The sequence below is a fragment of the Phyllostomus discolor genome, chromosome 11 (genome assembly GCF_004126475.2).
Source record: "Phyllostomus discolor isolate MPI-MPIP mPhyDis1 chromosome 11, mPhyDis1.pri.v3, whole genome shotgun sequence".
Lineage (NCBI taxonomy): Eukaryota > Metazoa > Chordata > Mammalia > Chiroptera > Phyllostomidae > Phyllostomus > Phyllostomus discolor.
In genome coordinates, this window is record NC_040913.2 from 78,084,098 (window position 1) to 78,102,927 (window position 18,830).

The 18,830-nt window shown below is 42.4% G+C and overlaps 1 protein-coding gene across 1 annotated transcript in view; it reads left to right on the forward strand.

Moving 5' to 3' along the window:
* GSR (glutathione-disulfide reductase) overlaps positions 1-18,830 on the forward strand; it is a 36,471-nt gene that overhangs the window by 9,224 nt on the left and 8,417 nt on the right. Inside the window, exons 2-9 of the mRNA XM_028526462.2 lie at positions 3,606-3,632; positions 5,506-5,594; positions 7,129-7,198; positions 9,758-9,905; positions 10,238-10,292; positions 12,291-12,390; positions 16,707-16,793; positions 17,854-18,012. Of these exons, the coding sequence (XP_028382263.2) occupies positions 3,606-3,632; positions 5,506-5,594; positions 7,129-7,198; positions 9,758-9,905; positions 10,238-10,292; positions 12,291-12,390; positions 16,707-16,793; positions 17,854-18,012 (735 nt within the window). The remainder of the gene's footprint in view (positions 1-3,605; positions 3,633-5,505; positions 5,595-7,128; positions 7,199-9,757; positions 9,906-10,237; positions 10,293-12,290; positions 12,391-16,706; positions 16,794-17,853; positions 18,013-18,830) is intronic.

Consider the following 18,830-nt stretch of genomic DNA (forward strand, 5'->3'; position numbering starts at 1 on the left):
GCATGAGGTTTAGGTTTCAGCATAGGACAACCGGAAAAGATTCTGCTGTAAGGATAGGCTGGTATTCCTTGGGCTTACAGAGAGCCAACCTAGTGTCTTATGGTCCTGATTAGCAGGGCTATAAGCACCTGATATAAATTGTGTCTAGAAGCCTTTTTTTCCATATAATAGAAAAAACTGCTTTATGTAAAATATTGAAAATAGACAAGAGAGGTGAAAGACTCTCACATCTAATTCCACTACCCAGGTAAGGTCCTTTTGGTTTCCTTCTTTGTTCTAATGAGTTATACAAGTAACGAATGACGGTATTCCCATTATACGCCACATTAACAAGAAAAAGGATAAGAATCATATGATCACATCAATGTACGCAGAAAAAGCATGTGATAAGATATAACATCCATTTATAATTAAAACACTCAATACAATGGACATAGAAGGAAAGGACTTCATCATAATAAAGGCCATTTTTGACAAACCCTCCACTAATGTCATAGTCCGTGGTGAAAAACGGCAAGTTCTCCTCCAGGATCAGGAACAAGACAAGGTTGCCCATCTCACTCCTCTTGTTTCACATAGTGCTGGAAGTGCTAGCCAGAGCAATCAGACAAGAGAAAGAAATTTAAAGAGCATCCAAACTGGGAATGAAGAAGTAAAATTAGGGAGCACTTGAGATTTTGCTTTCCAGCAGTGTCGTCACTTGGGTTCAAATAAACTCAGAAACATTCTCTTAAAAATGTTTTTGTTTTGAAAAGAAGTAAAATTGTCACTTTTTGCAGACAGGATTCTTTATATAAAGACACCACCAAAAACTATAGGAAAGAGTAGACAAATAAAGTTGCAGGATACAAAATCAATGGACAGAAATTCATTGCATTGCTATATAATAACAATGAGATTTTAGAAAAAGAAATTAAAACTATAATTATTTTTGCAATTGCAACAGGAAGAATAAAATACCTAGGAATAAACTTAACAAAGAATATGAAGGAACTACATACTGAAAACTACAAAGCATTATTCAAAACGATTGAAAAAGACACAATGAAATGGAAAGATTTTTCATGTCCATGGATTGGAAGAATCAACATAGTTAAAATTGCCGTATTACCTAAAGCAGTATACAAATTTAATGCAATCCCTGTTAAAATCCCAAAGTTTTTTAAAGAAATAGAACAGAAAAATCCTCAAATTTCTATGGAACCACAAAAGACCCCAAATAGACAAAGAATTCCTGAAAAAAGAACAGAGCTGGAGGTATCACACTCCCTGACTTCAAATTATACTATAAAGTGACTATAATCAAAACAGCATGGTATTGGCAGAAAAACAAACACACAGACCAATGGAACAAAATTGAGAGCCCAGAAATAAACCCACATACATATGGGCAAATAATCTTTAAGAAAAGAGCCAAAAACATACAATGGAGAAAAGGTAACTTCTTCAATAAATGGTGCTGAGATAATTGGAAAGCCACATGCAAAAGAATAAAACTAGACTGTTATGTGTCACCATACAAAGCATTAACTCAAAATAGATCAAAGAGCTAAATATAAAACCTGAAACAATAAATTATACAGGAAAAATGTAGATACTAAACTTATGGACCTTAGTCTAAGAAAGGATTTTATGAATTTGACCTCAAAGACAAGGGAAGCAAAAGCAATAGAAATAATGGGACTATGTCAAACTAAAAAGTGTCTACAAAGCAAAAGAACATCAACAACTAAAAAAGGCAACCAACTGAATGGGAGAAGATATTTGCAAACAGCACTTCCAATAAGGGGTTAGTATCCTAACTACATAAAGAACTCATACAACTCAACAACAAAAACAACAAAACCAAACAGTCCAATTAAAAACTGGGCAGAGGACATGAACAGATATTTCTCCCAAGATGACATAGAAATGGTGAACAGATCTATGAAAAGATGTTCAATTTCACTAGCTATTAGGGAAATGCAAATCAAAACTCCAATGAGGTACTTCCTCTCACCTGTTAGAATGGCTGTCATCTACAAGTACCAGTGAGTGCCAGAGAGCTCGTGGAGAAAAAGGAGCCCTCACTCACTGCTGATGTGAATGTAAACTGGTACCATTGTGGAAAACAGTATGGAGGTTTCTCAAAACGTTAAGAATAGAGTTACCATATAACCCAGCAGCCCCTCTTGGGTATCTACCCCCAAAATTTGAAGACATGTATTCATAAAGATATACGCACTGCTGTGTTCATAGCAGCATTATTCACAGTGACCAAGACATGGAAACAACCAAAAATATCTTTTGGTAGATGATTGGATAAAGAAGATGTTCTACTCAGCCATAAGAAAAGATGAAATGCTGCCATTTGTAACAACAAAGGTAGATCTTGAGAGAATATCATGCCAAGTGAGATAAGTCAGACAGAAAAAGTCAAGAGCCGTGTGATTTCACTCCTAGGTGGGATCTAAAACCGGAACTCACAGACACAGTCAGCAGTACAGTGGTTACCAGAGGGAAAGGGGGTTGGTGGGGTGGGGGGGAGAGGAAAGGGGGTCAACTATATGGTGATAGAGGACAATTTGACTTTGGGAGGTGGCCACACAATGCAGTATACAGAAGATGCGTCATAGAATCGTACACCTGAAACCTATATAATTGTATTGACCAATGTCACCCAATAGATTTAATTTGAAAAAAGAGTGGGATTGATCTAGTTTTTCCTTCTACAGCCAGCTCCTCTGCTAGGGCACACAGAGTGGTTACCCATTCGGTCAAGTCCAGATTTCTTCACCCTCCAGGCAGTTTTAATCAATCTTACTCTTAACCCAAGTTTTTGTTTGTGTTTTGTTTTTACAGTTATTTTAGGTGATCAAAAGGGAATAAATGGATGTAAGCCGAAGTCTGTGTAAACATATAACACAGCTTGTTTACACGGACCCTTGGGAAGAATTTCTCTCAACTCTAACGGGCATAACTAGTTATTTTCTTAAACAACTAGTTAGTTTTTACATGAAATTGTACTAGCATTTGTGCTTGCCTTTGTGTATTGGCTGCTAGAAGGCTGAGAACCAAAATTGTGATCGGTTTCTAATAAGTGCATAAGACTTCCCAGCGTAGATGAACCTCGCTGCTTGATTCATCATTGTCCTTTGGTCCTGAAGCATAATGTTGCTTTCCACTAGAGGCTTTCTCAGAGGGGACATTCTGGGTGTTTTGCACAGGAGGCTCTGTAGTGAGGGTCCCCAAAACCCTCTAGGACAGCTGCTCGGATGCCTGGGTTGCTCTTACTTAGCCGGATGGTCCTCCCACTTCGCGCTGCTGTTTCTCTGCTGCTTCCCTCTGGGTTCTGCTGTCTCCTGGCCTGCACCCTGCAGTGCACGGCCGCCCGGAAGTGGGCTCGTTTTCCCTCTCTGCTTTTCTTGAGAAAACGGTGATGAGTGCAGTTCTCTGCCTCATCACATAACAAAAATAATGTTCATATCTTTTCTAACTCTATACAAGGAAAAAGGCAATAACTGAGAATGGAAAGAAGTCTCCTGGGTGGGTGCTTGGAGTTCATTTCTTGCAGGTTTGTTGAGTTTAATGTTATTAAAATATGTCCTTTTACATTTTTTTCCCAGGTGAATGTCGGATGTGTACCCAAAAAGGTAGGATTTTTATTTCTTATTCCTTCTACACTCCTTTTGCGTGTTTGGTAAATTATGATTAGAATAAGGTTGTTTCTGAATGTTTCAGCTAAAATTTCTTCTGCAAAAAGTAACTGAGAAACCAACTGCAAGTGGCTGCAGTGCAGGTCACATCGAATGAACTCATCCTCACCTGTGACAAAGAGGGAACCATAACAGCTCTTGTTTCCATAGCTGCCTCTTGCTTATATTTGCAAATATTTTTACTCCTTTCAAAACATGTTATAATCCTAGGCTTACAACGTTTTGTTACTGAGATTACAGTTTAAACTGGCAGCTTCTGGGTACACAAGTGAACATCCTCATCTCATCGGTGACGCACGCCCGAGTGTAACTCCACAAAGGTTTTCTGTAATCTGTCTCCTGGTATAGGTAGCTTTTTTTTTCCCCTGTGTTAGGAAAAATTCTTCTTCTTTTTTTTTTCCTATGGGATGTTTTCCTCAATTTTTTTCTTCCCCTTTTGTCCTAGATTTTGGAATCTGTTCTACTTAGAATCATGCAATTATGAATATATGGATTATGTATATTAGTTATAAGGTAGTTTTATGTAGTTTAAAGTGATTATGGTAGTAAATTTGCTTTTGATTTGTGCTATCTCATTATTTTATTTTATTTTATTTATTTTTTTACCTCATTTTTTAAAAAATGCCATCAGGGCTGATCTGTGTAGTGGGCCGAATTTGCAATGTTTTGTTCCCATGTCTTTCCCTTACCCTTCTATTCTGACCACACATGCTAGACATTTACCTTATGTTTTTATAGGACTGTACTGATTTCAAAATGCTGTTGCATTCTTGAAGATGACTTGGTAATTGCCTCTCGTTGTGTAGAACAGATTGGAGACTAGTGTTCAGATAGAGGCCCCCTCTCCGGAGGGTTAGATGCTGTAGCATCGTACATACCACACATTGGAAGTAAATAAATATGGTACCTCAGGATAATCGGAGGTATAGTGGTGTTTCTTAAAATGACAGCTTATTCGTGGTATTGATACACCTTTCACATGCATTGTTTAAGATAAAGAGTCTAGCAGATAAAATGGTTCACTGTATATTACGTGCATTTCACCTCAATAAAAGAAACAGAATCCAACAGAGTTATCAGTGTATTCATCGTTAGGCACAGAGGGAGAAAGGTGCAGAGGAGCAATGGTAAGACTTGTCAAGAGCAGAGTTAAGACTTGCCTGGCCAAGATAAACATGGTTTGGCTGTCATCTGGAGTCCTGGATGCCAGTCCGAATTCAGTTATCACGATGATCAGTTGGCATTAAAAGGCTTTTACAGAGTGTAGGCTACACTCCACAAGAGATGCATTGAATTTCTGAGTTCCAGGTATCTGATGACATTATGTTCTTACAAAGGCATGTTCATAGTCCTGCCTACCTAGTAGGAATTCATACTCTTAAAGCTTTTAGTCCTCAACTTTTACCTAATAGCTTCCTTCCAAATCACCATACTACAAAGCTACAGGTGCACTTGCATTTCCTGGAACTGATCACAAAAGGCTGGGCTTACAGAAATCTGAAGCTCGAAGAGAGAATGCACTGGTAAGCAGCAGTGAGTGTCAACGGAAGGAGCATGAGCCTTACCCTGGTTTACAGAGCTTATGAACTAGGGAATTTAACTGCGGAAGTCTTTTTTTCCGCTATTTCAGACGCCTCCCTGTGAAATCTACCTGGTCATATTTCTGAACTTTCTCCTTTAAAATGTCTAGTTTTGTTTTTAGTTTAAAGGTCAGCATTATTATTGTCTCTGTTACGCAGTTGCCTTTCATTCACCATTTGCGTTTCCCCTGAGGCCTCACGTGCGGCTGCTCTGGGCGCTCTCTCTGCAGGTAATGTGGAACACGGCCGTGCACTCCGAGTTCATGCACGACCACGCCGATTACGGCTTTCAAAGTTGTGACAGCAAATTCAACTGGCGGTAAGCGCTGATTCTCAGGGGACGTCTTTTACAAACCTAAATATTTTTCTTTCATAATTAGATGTGCCGTAAACCTTTTCGGGGTGTTGTATGGTGGTGCACTGTATGTCACAAGCTTTGGGTGGGGATGGATTCGTTCACAGCCTTGATTGTGGTGATGCGTATGCTCCTCTCTAATCCCATCGAGTTGTACACATTAAATATGTACAGACAGCATAAAAGATGCATTTTAGCCTTTTTAAAAAATTGATTGGAGACAGAGACAGAGAGAAGCATTGATTAGTTTTCCCACTTGTTCCTGCATTCGCTGGTTGAATCTTGTATGTGCCCTGACTGAGGATGGGACCCGCACGCTTGGCTGGCGTATCAGGACGATGCTCTAACCACCAGGGCTACCTGTCCAGGCCCGTTTTAGCCATTTTAAATGTGTCATTTCAGTGCCATTAAGTATATTCATCATGTTGTTCAGTGTGCCATTAAACAAAAATTCCTAATTTCCCTTCCTCCCAGCCCCAGTATCTCTCTTCTACTTTCTGTGTCTATGAATTTGCCTGTGCTAGGTACTTTATGCAATATTTGTCCTTTATGCCTGGCTTACTTTACTTACACGTTTCTGAAGTTCATCCTTGTGCCATGTGTCAGAATTTCAATCTTTTTAAAGTCTGAATGGCATTCCTTTATATTTATATACCATATTTTGTTTTTCCATTTACTTTTTAATGGACTCCCCCCCCCCCACCATCTTTTGTCTATTGTGAATAATCATGCTTTGAACATTGGTCTACAGGTTTGTGCTTTCTGTTATTTTGGGATTGTACCTAGAAGTGGAATTGCTGGGTCATGTGGCAGTTTTGTGTTTAATTTTTTAAAGGGCTGCCATGAACTTTTTAAGAGTTTATTTTTTATTTATTTTTAGAGCAAGGAGAAGGGAGGGAGAAAGAGAAGGAGAGAAGCATGGATGTGCCAGAGAAACATCAATTGGTTGCCTCTCGCACATCCCCTACTGGGGACCTGGCCTGCAACCCAGGCATGTGCCCTGACCAGGAATCAAACTGGTAACCTTTCAGTTCCCAGGCTAGTGCTCAATCCGCTGAGTCACACCGGCCAGGGCCCATGAACTTTTTGGAGCCATCGAATTTTTAGCAAATTCATTTATTCAACAAATATTGAGTGGCAAATGCAATTTGCAGATTATTTATTCCTTTAGATGCAACTGACCATTTAGTTTCAATAAGTTCTTAATGCTCCCATGCTAAGCACAGTGCCAAAGCAGCTCTCCTTGTCTTCTGTGCAAAGAAAAATTTTATTTACCTGCCATGGATGCCAACTGAACATTCTCCATGGAGTATAAAATGGGGGTTCTCCACACACGGGAAGACAGGTGACACAGGGAGGGCGAATGACTGTCTTTAGAGACCTTGACCCGTGGGGTTTGTGCTGGCAGTCTGGGACTCTCTGTTCCGGGAGGATGCCCTAGTTACTGGCTGAAAGAGGAGAATCCTCTTTCTCAGTGCTGATTCAGGTTTCGCTGCAGGGTTATAAAGGAAAAGCGGGATGCCTATGTGAGCCGCCTGAACTCCATCTACGAAAATAACCTAACCAAGGTGAGTGTGCTGGGTTCTGAATTTTGAGAAGTTGCTCTTCTCTGCTGGAGTGTGCTAGCAAGGCTGGCCAGACTACAGCGTAGCCATTGCCTGTCTCTTTTATTGTTTCTGATACTTCTTTTATGATGAATGGTTTTGAGGTTGGCCTATGGAGACAGCAGCCTCCAACTTGGTGGGCCAGTCTCTTTTCCACAGAGGCTGGGCAGTGCGTGCCCGGATTGGGAGACCAGGTCTCACCCAATGGCTGTACCCTCAGTAGGTCTGGCCTTCCGCTTAGATCCAGAAACCAAACACATAAGAGACTGATTATACCCATTTATTAATTAAAATCAGGAGCGTTATCTGGGTGGAAACCTGCAATGGTTATTTGCTGAGAGCAAAGAACATCCTTGGTGCCTAAATCTACTCAGGAGTGCAAATTATGGTTTAGAAGAAGTTTTGTGTGTGTGTGAATGAACTCTCATATAAAAAGAAAACTGGGCAAAGGCAGCTTTGCCTTTAGCAAATACACGCTATCCTTGGCTCTCCCGAGGTTTTTTCCGTCTTCGCGCATAGGTGTCATTCCTCTCCCAGCCGGGACTGTGCCAGAGATGCCGACAGGCTGTGCACCATCGACTCTCTTTCTCCTGACAGTATGTATCTCAGCATCCTGCCTTTGCCTTTGTGGTCTCACTCTGCAGTTCCTAAGATTTGAAGGTAGCTTAGGTTATATTTAGATCAGTAGATTCTCAATGATATCCAGGCCTCTGTAGTCTCATTAGCAGATTGTTTATAAGCCAGTTTTTAGTATAAGTTTCTCCTACAAATGGCTAACCTCATATATTTTTAAAAGATTTTATTTGTTCATTTTTAGAGAGGGGGGAAGAGAAGGAGAGAAATATCAATGTGTGGTTGCCTCTCTCATGCCCTTTACTGGGGACCTGGCCTGCAACCCAGGCATGTGCCCTGACTGGGAATTGAACTGGTGACCCTTTGGTTCGCAGCCCACACTCAATCCACTGAGCTACACCAGCCAGGGCTAACCTCATATGTTTTTATATTGATTCCCATCCTTCATTGGGTTTCTCTTTGGATGGTGACATTTTCCGATTTTAATCCCCAATTCAAGGGGAAAATATTTGGGGGTCTTTGGTCCCTTACACACTGATGACAGGATGTTTTAAATCTATTAGGTATGAGTATAGAGATAACACTTTTTATACTAAAACACCTGCATCAAATTTTATTAAAAAGTGGAGCTAGGTAAAAATGCAAAAGAAATAGGAAAATCACTCAGGAAACAGCATTTTTAAATACCCACAACTCTTGGTGTGCTGTAAAACTCCATATGACTTTATGGGGAGGGAATTCTGAATAGGAAAGGAAATTTTCTATCAAATATCCTAGGAAATGCAAATAATGATTTCATCAGTTCTTCCCCCAAGCTATTATCTATATTATTGCCACTTGATCCATACCCCTTTTTGTCTAGCGCCCACAGGAAATCATTACATCCTGAAGGAAGGTTTTCCTGGAGGCTTGTGTTGTTTGGCATTGATCTTGGCTCAACCTGATTAAGCAGAGCACGGGCAGAGAAGGCCTGGAGGGGTGATTAGAAAAGAGGCAATAACTCAGTTCAGAACCAAGCACGTTCTGACATGTTAAAACATTCTATTCTGTGAGCCTGCTTGTGTGACTCCATTATCCTTGTAAGTCAGCCACATTGGCGTGCCGGTATGTAGCATACCTGGCAGACGCTTGCTGGCAGAAGCTTGCTGGCAATCTCCAGTCGCCAAACCGAAGGTCCCCAAATCGAGGCCCTGGCACAATAAGGGCAAGTGGGGGCCTGAGTTCTCAACATCCCTGGCACAGAACTTCCAATGTCACGTCATTTTGTGGTATTCTTCCCATTTCATTTAAGAAAGCAGAAACACTGCGTTTTCCTGCCTTGGTGGTGGTATTTCTCTTTTCCTGTAATGCCTTGCCTTTATCCATCCTTTGTCTTTCTCAGCCCTCTGTTCCTCCTGCAGGCAACATCATTCTTTATTTTTTAAGATTTTTTATTTATTTTATTTTTAGAGAGGGAAGGGAGGGAGAAAGAGAGAGAGAGAGAGAAACATCAATGTGCAGTTGCAGGGGGCCATGGCCTGCAACCCAGGCATGTACCCTGACTGGGAATTGAACCTGCAACACTTTGGTTTGCAGCCCGCACTCAATCCACCAGCCAGGCTGCAACATCTTTCTTTACTGTGTTTTTTTTGCCAGTAAGAAAGGCTTTCTCACTCAACTCTTGGGGACAAAGATATAAACTTTTCCTTTGTGGGGGTACCTTGGATATATTTTTTTGGTCTCTGGGTTTTGGCACAATAGCACCTTTAATTTCTTCTCACTTTAACCCCCTTACCTAGCTATCAAGTAACAAAAGTTCTGTAGAAGCTCGAACATTGAGAGAAGCCTTGGCCTGAGCAAACCCCAAATTCAAATCTTCAGTAGAGAGATGGAAAATGCGGAGAAGCCGCAGGAAGTGTTTTCATGTGAGTCTGAAGCACAGGCTCACGCCACGCATGGTTCCTTCTCCAGGCCAAGATAGAAATCATCCCTGGCTATGCAGCGTTCACGGGCGATCCCAGGCCCACAGTGGAGGTCAACGGGAAAAAATACACCGCCCCTCACATCCTGATCGCAACAGGTGGCTCGCCCTCACATCCGCAGGAGAGCGAGATCCCAGGTGAGCCTTCCCAAGGCAAATGCTTGTTCATGACCAACGGGAGGAGTTTATTAGAGCGTGGCAAAGAGTCTGCTCTGAGAGCTGAGAAAATTTTAGTTCCTTGGAGGAATTTGATAGTTATTTAGTCATCACTGCTCTTATTTCCGGAAAGGAAATAAAAATGTTGACCCACGGAGGGCATGGTTGGCAGCTTCCTGAGTGAGGACTCTAAAGAACTTGTCAGAACAGACAGCGTGATGGCTGGGAAAGTGCTGGGTCTTGCATAAATTCTCGGGATTATTTTCCAAGACAAAGCCCAGTCTGTGTGATTGATACTGCATTCTCCTACACAGGTGCCAGCCTAGGAATAACCAGTGATGGGTTTTTTCAGCTGGAAGAGTTGCCTCGGTAAGCTGGCATCCCTGCCGAACTCAGTGTTCATTCTCCCTCGGTCTCTCCTGCCGACGTTTCTCACCACCGCCATCCCCCCTACCTCCCATTATATGTAGGCATTTCCTGAATTCTGTCCTCCTGCCTCTTCTCTTTTTATGCCTTTGGTCAGAGGCCATTGCAGAGTTTTTAGAACCAGAACCAAACACAGGTGGTTCTGAAGAAGTAATAGTAAAGCCCTAAAACTATCTTCTGTCTTCAACTTGATACAGCATCAATTGATAATGTGTCTCAAATAATTGATTCTGTCTTTTTTAAATTTTTATTTATTGATTTGAGAGAGAGAGAGAGACATCGATATGGTGTTATTTATGCATGCATTGGTTAACTCTTGCATGTTCCCTGGCCAGGGATCGAACCGCAACCTTGGTGTGTTGGGACAACGCTTTAACCAACTGGGCTACTCAGCCAGGGCCTGGCTTTGGTTTTCAGAACAACTGGTGCAGAGGGAGCCCCGTAAATAAAAGCTCTGTCAATCTCACAGAAATAGATTTTCTGAAATGGTTCTTTATGTGTATCTGTCCAAATAACCTCAGTGAACTTCTGTCATGGGTTTTGTCTCTGTCAGAACACAGAGAGAAAAAAGATAATGAGGAAGTTTGTTTCTCCGATTTGAAGAAGCTGCCAATTGGAGGCTTTCCTGGTTAGAGGACCAGGAAAGCGAGGAAGGGAGGACCCTTCACGCATGAAGGGGTGATGCCCAGGAACTGGAGCAGGGGCCCTTCCAGCCCAGGGACTTTTTGTCCTCCTGAGTAACACTCACTCTGGAGTCAGTATTGCTCAACTCTGCTCCTCCCTTCCTGAGTGTTCCCACTGCATCGGAGGCCTTAATCCTGTGCTTTTACAAAGGCCTTCTCAGGGGATTACTGAAAATGCATGGTGGCATGCCATCTCTCCCGGGTGCACTCCCATGTCTGCATTCCCTCTTGGGCGTGCATCTTTCTTTTCCTCTCCTAGACGCTAAGGGGCCCCATGAGACTTGCAACCAGGGGAGTGGTGGGCAGCAGCAGCTCGTCCCTGGCTCAGCCCCTGCACCTGTCTCCAAGGCCTCTTTCCTCTGATTTCCCATGGAGTCCAGTCAGCCCTGCCAAGGCTCCCTCCTGGAGCTTCTTCTGTCCTAAGGCCTTCCTTATTTCATTGGCCCTAGTTTTAATAAACATAGTCTCAAAAAATAAAATTCTGGCCCACACCTTCCCTTTTAATTCACCTGGAGCCAGAGTTAATACGAGGCAGGAGGGCTTCTGTGCATTTCCACAGCTGCTGCGAAGATGCCCTGTTAAGACATGCAGACCAGGCAGTCTTTTGACTAAAAGAGAGGCAGTCTTTTTAGATTTCCTGCCTGCAGAGCATTAAACATGCTAGAGAATAGCCTTTCTTCCCTGTGATCCACCCTGTACTGTTTGATGGTCGAATGATGGGACATGTACAGTCATTACATATCTTCTTTAGACGGTATAAGTCAATCTAAACTCACCCTTGAAGAGGTTTTATTTATTTATTTTTTAAGTTTACTTTTAGGGAGAGGGGAAGGGAAGGAGAGAGGGAGAGAAATATCAATGTGTGGTTGTGTCTCACACGCTCCCTTCTGGGGACCTAGCCAGCAACCCAGGCATGTGCCCTGACTGGAAATCGAACCAGTGACCCTTTGGTACACAGCCCATGCTCAATCCACTGAGCTATACCAGCCAGGGCTGTCCTTTAAGTATTTTGAAGTCATTTGTTGAACTTCCATTGCTAACAATAAATGCAGTTAAATGGATTCAGTCAAATCGTACCAATGTCAGTTTCTTAGTTTTGACACTTGCATAACCACAGTTATGCAAGATGTTAACTTTCAGAAGAGCTGGGTGGAGGTGTACAGGCCATCTCTGTGCTAGCTTTTCAAAGTTTCTGTACGTCTAAAAGCATTCCAAAATAACTTCATTTAAGGACCCTAGCCCTCTGCTCTCCCCACAGCCGCAGCGTCATCGTCGGTGCAGGGTACATCGCCGTGGAGATTGCTGGGATCCTCTCGGCCCTGGGCTCCAGGACGTCCCTCATGATACGGCATGACAAGGTAGGCTCTGCCCTTCTGCCTCCTCTCTCCTTGAGGTTACTTTTATAAAAAATGTACAGTGAGAATTCCTCTCACGTAATCATTACATACTAGGGTGCAGAGCATGTGGAGATCAGCTGCTCTGTCCCACGTGGGGCTGCACAGAAGCCGTGTGAGGGAAGCGTTAAGTCCTCCCCAGCTACCAGCTGCTGACTGGTAATAATGCTTTTGACTTCATCAAACTGGCTGGTATCTTCTTCAAGAAGTACTACATAGTATCATATGCCTTAATTAGGAGAAATGCAGGCTTCAATATGAGTATCAGCTAAATTGAATAGATTATTATTTTAATTTATTATTCTGGAAATCAATTTCATGTGATCAGGCAGTGTTGGGTTATTAACACTCAGCCAACTAAGTTCTTTGCATTAAAAGGAGACATATCCAAAATAGTTACACACCAGTGTCCATAGCTGCAGTATTCACAATAGCCAATAGGTGGAAGCAACACAAGTGTCCATTGATGAATGAATGGATAAACATAATTGGTGTATACATACCATGGAATTATCGTTTAACCTTAAGAAGGAATGGCATTCTGCCATGTTACAGTGCGGATGAACCTTGAGGACATGCTCACTGAAATAAACCAGCCACACAAAGACAAATACTATATTATCCCACTTCTGTGAGGTATCTAGAGTAGTCAGACTCATAGAAACAGAAAGTAGAGCGGTGGCTGCCAGGGGCTGGGGGGAGGCAGAAGTGGGGAGGTGCTGTGTAATGGGGTGCAGAGTTTCAGTTGTTCAGCAGGGACAGGTTCTGGAGGTTGCACAATGATAGAAATATCCTTAACACTCTAGAACTGTATGCTTGGAAATGGTCAAGTTGGTAAATTAATGTTAAGCATTTTTTACCACAAAAAAGGCCAAGAGAGGTTTTGTGACTGCTGATTAGTGTGAGAGCTGAGAGTCAGCTAAGGTCTGAGAAGCCCAAGCCAGTATTTTCATCTGAGAAAATGCTGCCTCCATGTTTGCCGTTCACGAAGTGTTGTTGCCTTGTGTGTGTTTTTGATTAATCGTGGCTCAGCACCAGTGGGTTGTGGCGCAGTATCGGACCTTCCAGAGACCCGGTGTGGGGCAGTAATAGCTTGGGCAAGTCACTGAGTACCTTTGGAGCAGGATTTGTCAGATCCCCGACCACGCAAATGCAATGATTCACATTCTTGATTATTTGAGCAAATGGAGGGAGAGGAGGGAAACGGATCGTCCTGGTCAGTGTGTACTCTAAGCCTTAGAGTCTGCAGGGCTTTCTTTTTGGCTCTGAAACTTGTCATACAGTTAACCCTCAGAAGAATTAGGTCCCAAATAATGGTTTTCATAGGTAAATGTTATTTGGCCTTGCCGGAGTATATCCAGAAAATCAGAAGGAAGAAGGAAGGCAGAGGGGTAGCTAGTCTGAATTTAATGTATAAATAAGCAAATAAACTGCAGCGGTTTGTCAGTAGAGCGGTGGATTTCCTGCGTTTGGACAAGGGGCTTGTTTGCCAAGAGCCACATCTACTTGGGCCTCCTGCTCTTCCCCACGCCTGCATCCGGCTCACTCTCCCTCTGCCCCCTGGCCCAAGGCAATCTGTCCCAGAACTAGCCTGTGACTAACTCATGACCCCACCTGCCCCTGCCTGGGGTGTGTTGTATGTGTGTTATCAGAAAGAAGTCTCTAGAGAAAGAAAGAGGATGTCTGTGAGAAAAGAAAAGTTACTAGACAGTAACAACTGTTATTTTAAAGATTAGTCTCCTGAGGGCAGTGATGGAAGCCATCGTTGTGAACATTGAAATCCAACTGGAAGTAACACTGAGAATCTTGAAAAAAGAACAAAAATCCTGGCAGCGAAAACTTAGATGAATTATTATGTCAATTCTCTTCCTTATTTCAGTGATGTTATACTCTGGCATTCATGTGGCTCCCAATTAACTCAAGGTTCTATGATGCTCATATTCAGGGAACTTCCTAAGGGCAAGCGAAGAACAGCTATTTCAGCATCTTAAGTGAAAATTAACAAATGATAGTGATACTTATCTTTGGGGATATTAGATACTAAAAACATTGCCTATTCATGTAAGTGCCAAGTGCTTTTTAAATCTCACAGTTCTACTTAAATTAAACTATCTGTTAATCTAGCCCAGGTCACTGTAGTCTATAGGTTAATTATATACCTAAGGTTGTTTCCTTATTACCAGTTTTACTGGTCTTTAATTGTGTCTTCTTTTGTTTGTAAGAGGCCTGATCACATCTCATTAGATCCATTGCCTTCTTCAATTAGCTTAGCTGGCTACTACATCTACCGCAGTACCAATTCCTTGATCTCCCCAGTGACTGTTAGCATCTTGAGGATGCACACCTCAAGAAGAGTTAGGATAGACTTTTGCCAATAATGTATAGGAAAAATTTGGGTTTTTCCATTTTCTTTCCCAAAACCTGCCTTCCCCACTGAGTACCATCTTCCATCACTCCTGTCATCATATCACCAGGGTCATCATCACCTCTGTCATTATCATCACCACCAAGTCCTCCATCACTGTAGTCCGTGGCGTATTGATTTACTGCTGTGATTTGCCAGGCCTGAGCACCCATCTAAGCACATACTCCGCCCTCATAAAAGTAATCTCATCAAACATGCCCCATTTCCCAGAAGGAGTTGAACCCTCTCTAGCCTATTCCCTACCTGTAAGCTGGTCCCATCTCCTTATATTTGTATGGACTTTTCTACTTAAGGTGCTTTCCCTTCCCAAATCAAGATCCAGTGCAAATAACACGTTCCCCATGAAGTTTTTCCTGTTCTCTTCTGTATAATTTCTGTCTCTTGCAGACCGCCGTATCTGTACATCTTTTAAGTTAAAATTATTAGTCTGTCTTTTATTCGGATGTTTTATGTCTTCCACATAGTAGAGCTTAATAAATATTTGCTAATGGAATGAATGATTAGTAATTACAGTGTTGACCTCGGTTTAGCTTGCAAGAGTTAACATGTCTCCCTCCTCCACTGGAAAAGGCACAGAGGTGTCCATGTGTGAGCACAGCCCACCTGACAGGCAGTCGCTGCGTGTCTGCTCACTTTTATGAGAGCATTCGGACAAAGACTAAGTGTGCAATGGCTGTGGGAAAGGTGCAGTGTGCGAGTACTGTTGTGACAGCAGTGCCAAAGACTGTGGAAATGCTTTGGAAGATATAACTTACCAGTTGCCCTGAACTTGGTAGTCCGAACTCAATTCAGAAAAAATAAAGTCCATAGATATGGAGAGGAGATTAATGAGCCTTGGTTCTAGGAATATGAAGAAGTCCCATGCCTTTACTCCCCAGTTAGTGACACTGTACACTCATCTGACAGCTGTGGCAAGAGAGTGGTTTCTATACCTTTGTTCTCCAGTGTTCTCTCTCCCTTCCCAGGACTTACAGCCCTGCAAGGGGTAATGGAGCAGAGCCGTCTGTCATGGGCACACAGGGGTCAGTTCTTAGTGGTCCTAGGGTCTTTGTACTGCCTTCAAGATTATGTGACCAAAGAAGCAAATGCATAATGTCGTGGAGAGAGCGTGATCTGAAGAATCAGATTGAGCTCATTCTCAGTCCTGGCTGTACTACTTTCTAAGAGTCACTCCATTTCTGGGAGTCTCAGCTTTCTCATCTGAAAAAAAAATGAGGATGACATTGCCTACCCCATACGATCATTAGAAGGATTTGAGGATGAGTACATAGATGGATAGAGAGATAGACATTCTCTAGAACAACACCTATCATATCAGGAAAAAAAAGGACAATGTTTTAACTTTGTCAGGAACTTTTAGTAGGAATGGAATTCATATTTGCCAAATTTAAATCCCCAAAATAGTTTGAGATCTTAAACAGTAAGACTAGCATTAAACAAAATCTTCAAAATGATTGTATTGAGTTTTCTTCCTGGATAAGGAGATTTTACATCATATCAGAGGGAAAGCTGGCCTTGGAATACTGAAAAGAGAAAGAATTTCTGGTCCCTAGACTCAGGGAAGAGAGAAACAAGCTTGGGAGGAGAGGACATGGTGAAGGCAGTGGAGGCCTGAAGGTTGCCTCTCTATTTAAGTCTAAAACAGGAGGTGGTGAAGTAGGATGTAACACAGACACTGGTGGGGACGCGGGGAAATAGATTTTATGAAAGCTGCACTCCCAGTATGGCCATCAATGAGCAAGGAGATAAGGGGGAGGATGATGCTGAAGTTTCCCTGCCAGGTTCGCAGCCTATCTTCCATCAAGGCTTTTTCCTTTCCCACCACCATCCTTCTGCTGCCTCTGTTTGTATACAGGTGCTTAGAACTTTTGATTCGATGATCAGTTCCAACTGCACTGAAGAGCTGGACAATGCTGGCGTAGAGGTCCTGAAGCACTCGCAGGTATGGCCGCCCGGGGCGTGCGAACGGCCTTGAGTCGTCTCTCTGCCATGAGTCACACTTTGTGCTTTTGGCCTCACCCTCTGAGTTTTATAAATGCAGACTCTTTGTCTGCCCTCGCCAATGTATTCCTTTCTAGAGTATGACCAGTTCTTTTCTTTATTTTAAGCTGCTATGTTTCTCATTAATGTATTAATGAAGTCGAGGCATAAAAGATTAGAATAATCTAGGAGTTGACTTTAGTTAGAACTAAAACTTTGTTATGCATAGATGCTTTATTGAACATCCTTATTTTTCAGGTTTATATTTATTTTTTCAGGAAATATTATGGAATCTATTTTTAAAGCACACCCTTTTGGGATTTGCAGAATTACAAAGTGCTTTACCTCTCAGGGAATCACCCAAGTTTCAGAATTTTCCTGGAGCATTAACCTTGTAAAAGTGCTTCTTTTTCCCCATAGATTTGCCCTTTCACCATAGACCACGGCCAGTGCAATAAAAAATGTGAACGTGCCTTGTGAATGTGAAAGCACTAGGTTGGTGGTGGGGTCAACATTAGAATCATTGGGGATCTTCACTAAACTGTGCGTGGGCTCCGCTCTCCTGACCTGGTTCTTACCCCGTCCCGCCCCGCCCCGCCCAATTCTGGTTAAAAATGTCCAGGGAGAAGCAATGACTGTACAGTACAAAAAGTTTCTTAGTGATACTTTTCGTCCCCCTTACACTCCAGTTGCACTCTGCTTAGATTTATGAGTTAAAATCTTATCACAGTTTTTAAAGGCACAGTTTAGGATACTTTGTTTTAAGCTGAAGTATTAGGAGGGTGGCGTGAGCTGCCGTTTCTGGCCGTTGGCTGGGTGATTTGGGGCAGCCGAGATGTAACCGTCTTGGCTCCCAGGAGTCTAGTGTTGGTGGCTTCGGGGCAGAAGTCAACGTGTCCTCACGTAGGATTCACACGTAGGATTCAGTGGGGACTTTTTCAGTGTTAAGAATTGTAGTTTCCTCTTTGCTTTCCTTTCTTCCTCCCCGCCCCCCTGCAATTAACACATTTATTTGCCAATAGGTCAAGGAAGTTAAGAAGACTCCCACGGGCTTGGAGGTCTGCGTGGTTACTTCAGTTCCTGGTTGGAGACCCACCTTCACCACGATTCAAGATGTTGACTGCCTGCTCTGGGCCATTGGGCGGGACCCAAATTCCGGGGGCCTGAATTTGAACAAAGTGGTAAGCTGACTTAGTCTGCCCAAAACATTCTGAAACCTCTCAGTTGCCCTGTGTTGCCCCCAGCTCATCCAGATTCCCCAGACTTTGGTGGGCTCTATTGGATTTTTTCCTCTTTATTTCTTGCATCTAGTTTGTAATTAAACCCCATTGCTGTGCCTTTGAACCTAAAAGATTTTCTTTTCTGAGTCTTCACCCTAGATCAGGTCCCTGACACCTCTAATCTGGATTGTCTAGCAGTTTCCTGACAGTCTCTTGCACACGGATTTCCGTTTTTACTATACTTGTCTCTTTAAAGCCCTATCATATTCCTCCTTGTCTGCAGCGCTAACCCAATAGCTGGGTGTGTAAATCGTCTGGACATTGTGGCACTTGGGGATGGGAATAGATGTGCAGCTGATCTACCAGTGCTGTAATCAGCATTTTTATTTGTGCTTTTACATTTTGAAGGAAAGTCTAGTAGAGAGTAGCTTGGGGATCCCAATTGAGTTTGACCCAATTTTGAACCTTAGTTCTATTATTTACTAGTTGCATGACTTTACTAGGCAAGCGACATAATTACTCTTAAGTCGAATTACTTCATGTAAATATTGGAATAATAATAGTAATTGCCTCACTGGGTTATAGAGAAGAGTAAATGAGAAAGTACATGCAAAGTGATTCACTAAGGTCCCGGTTTACAGTATGAACTCAATAAATGTTCATCAGCTGCTGTTGATGGTTGTGACGATGGTGATTTTTTTGAAATGTTATACTACTCTACTAATAATGATAGATACTTTATATGCTTGAGGATTATACATTTGATGGAGCCTTTGGAG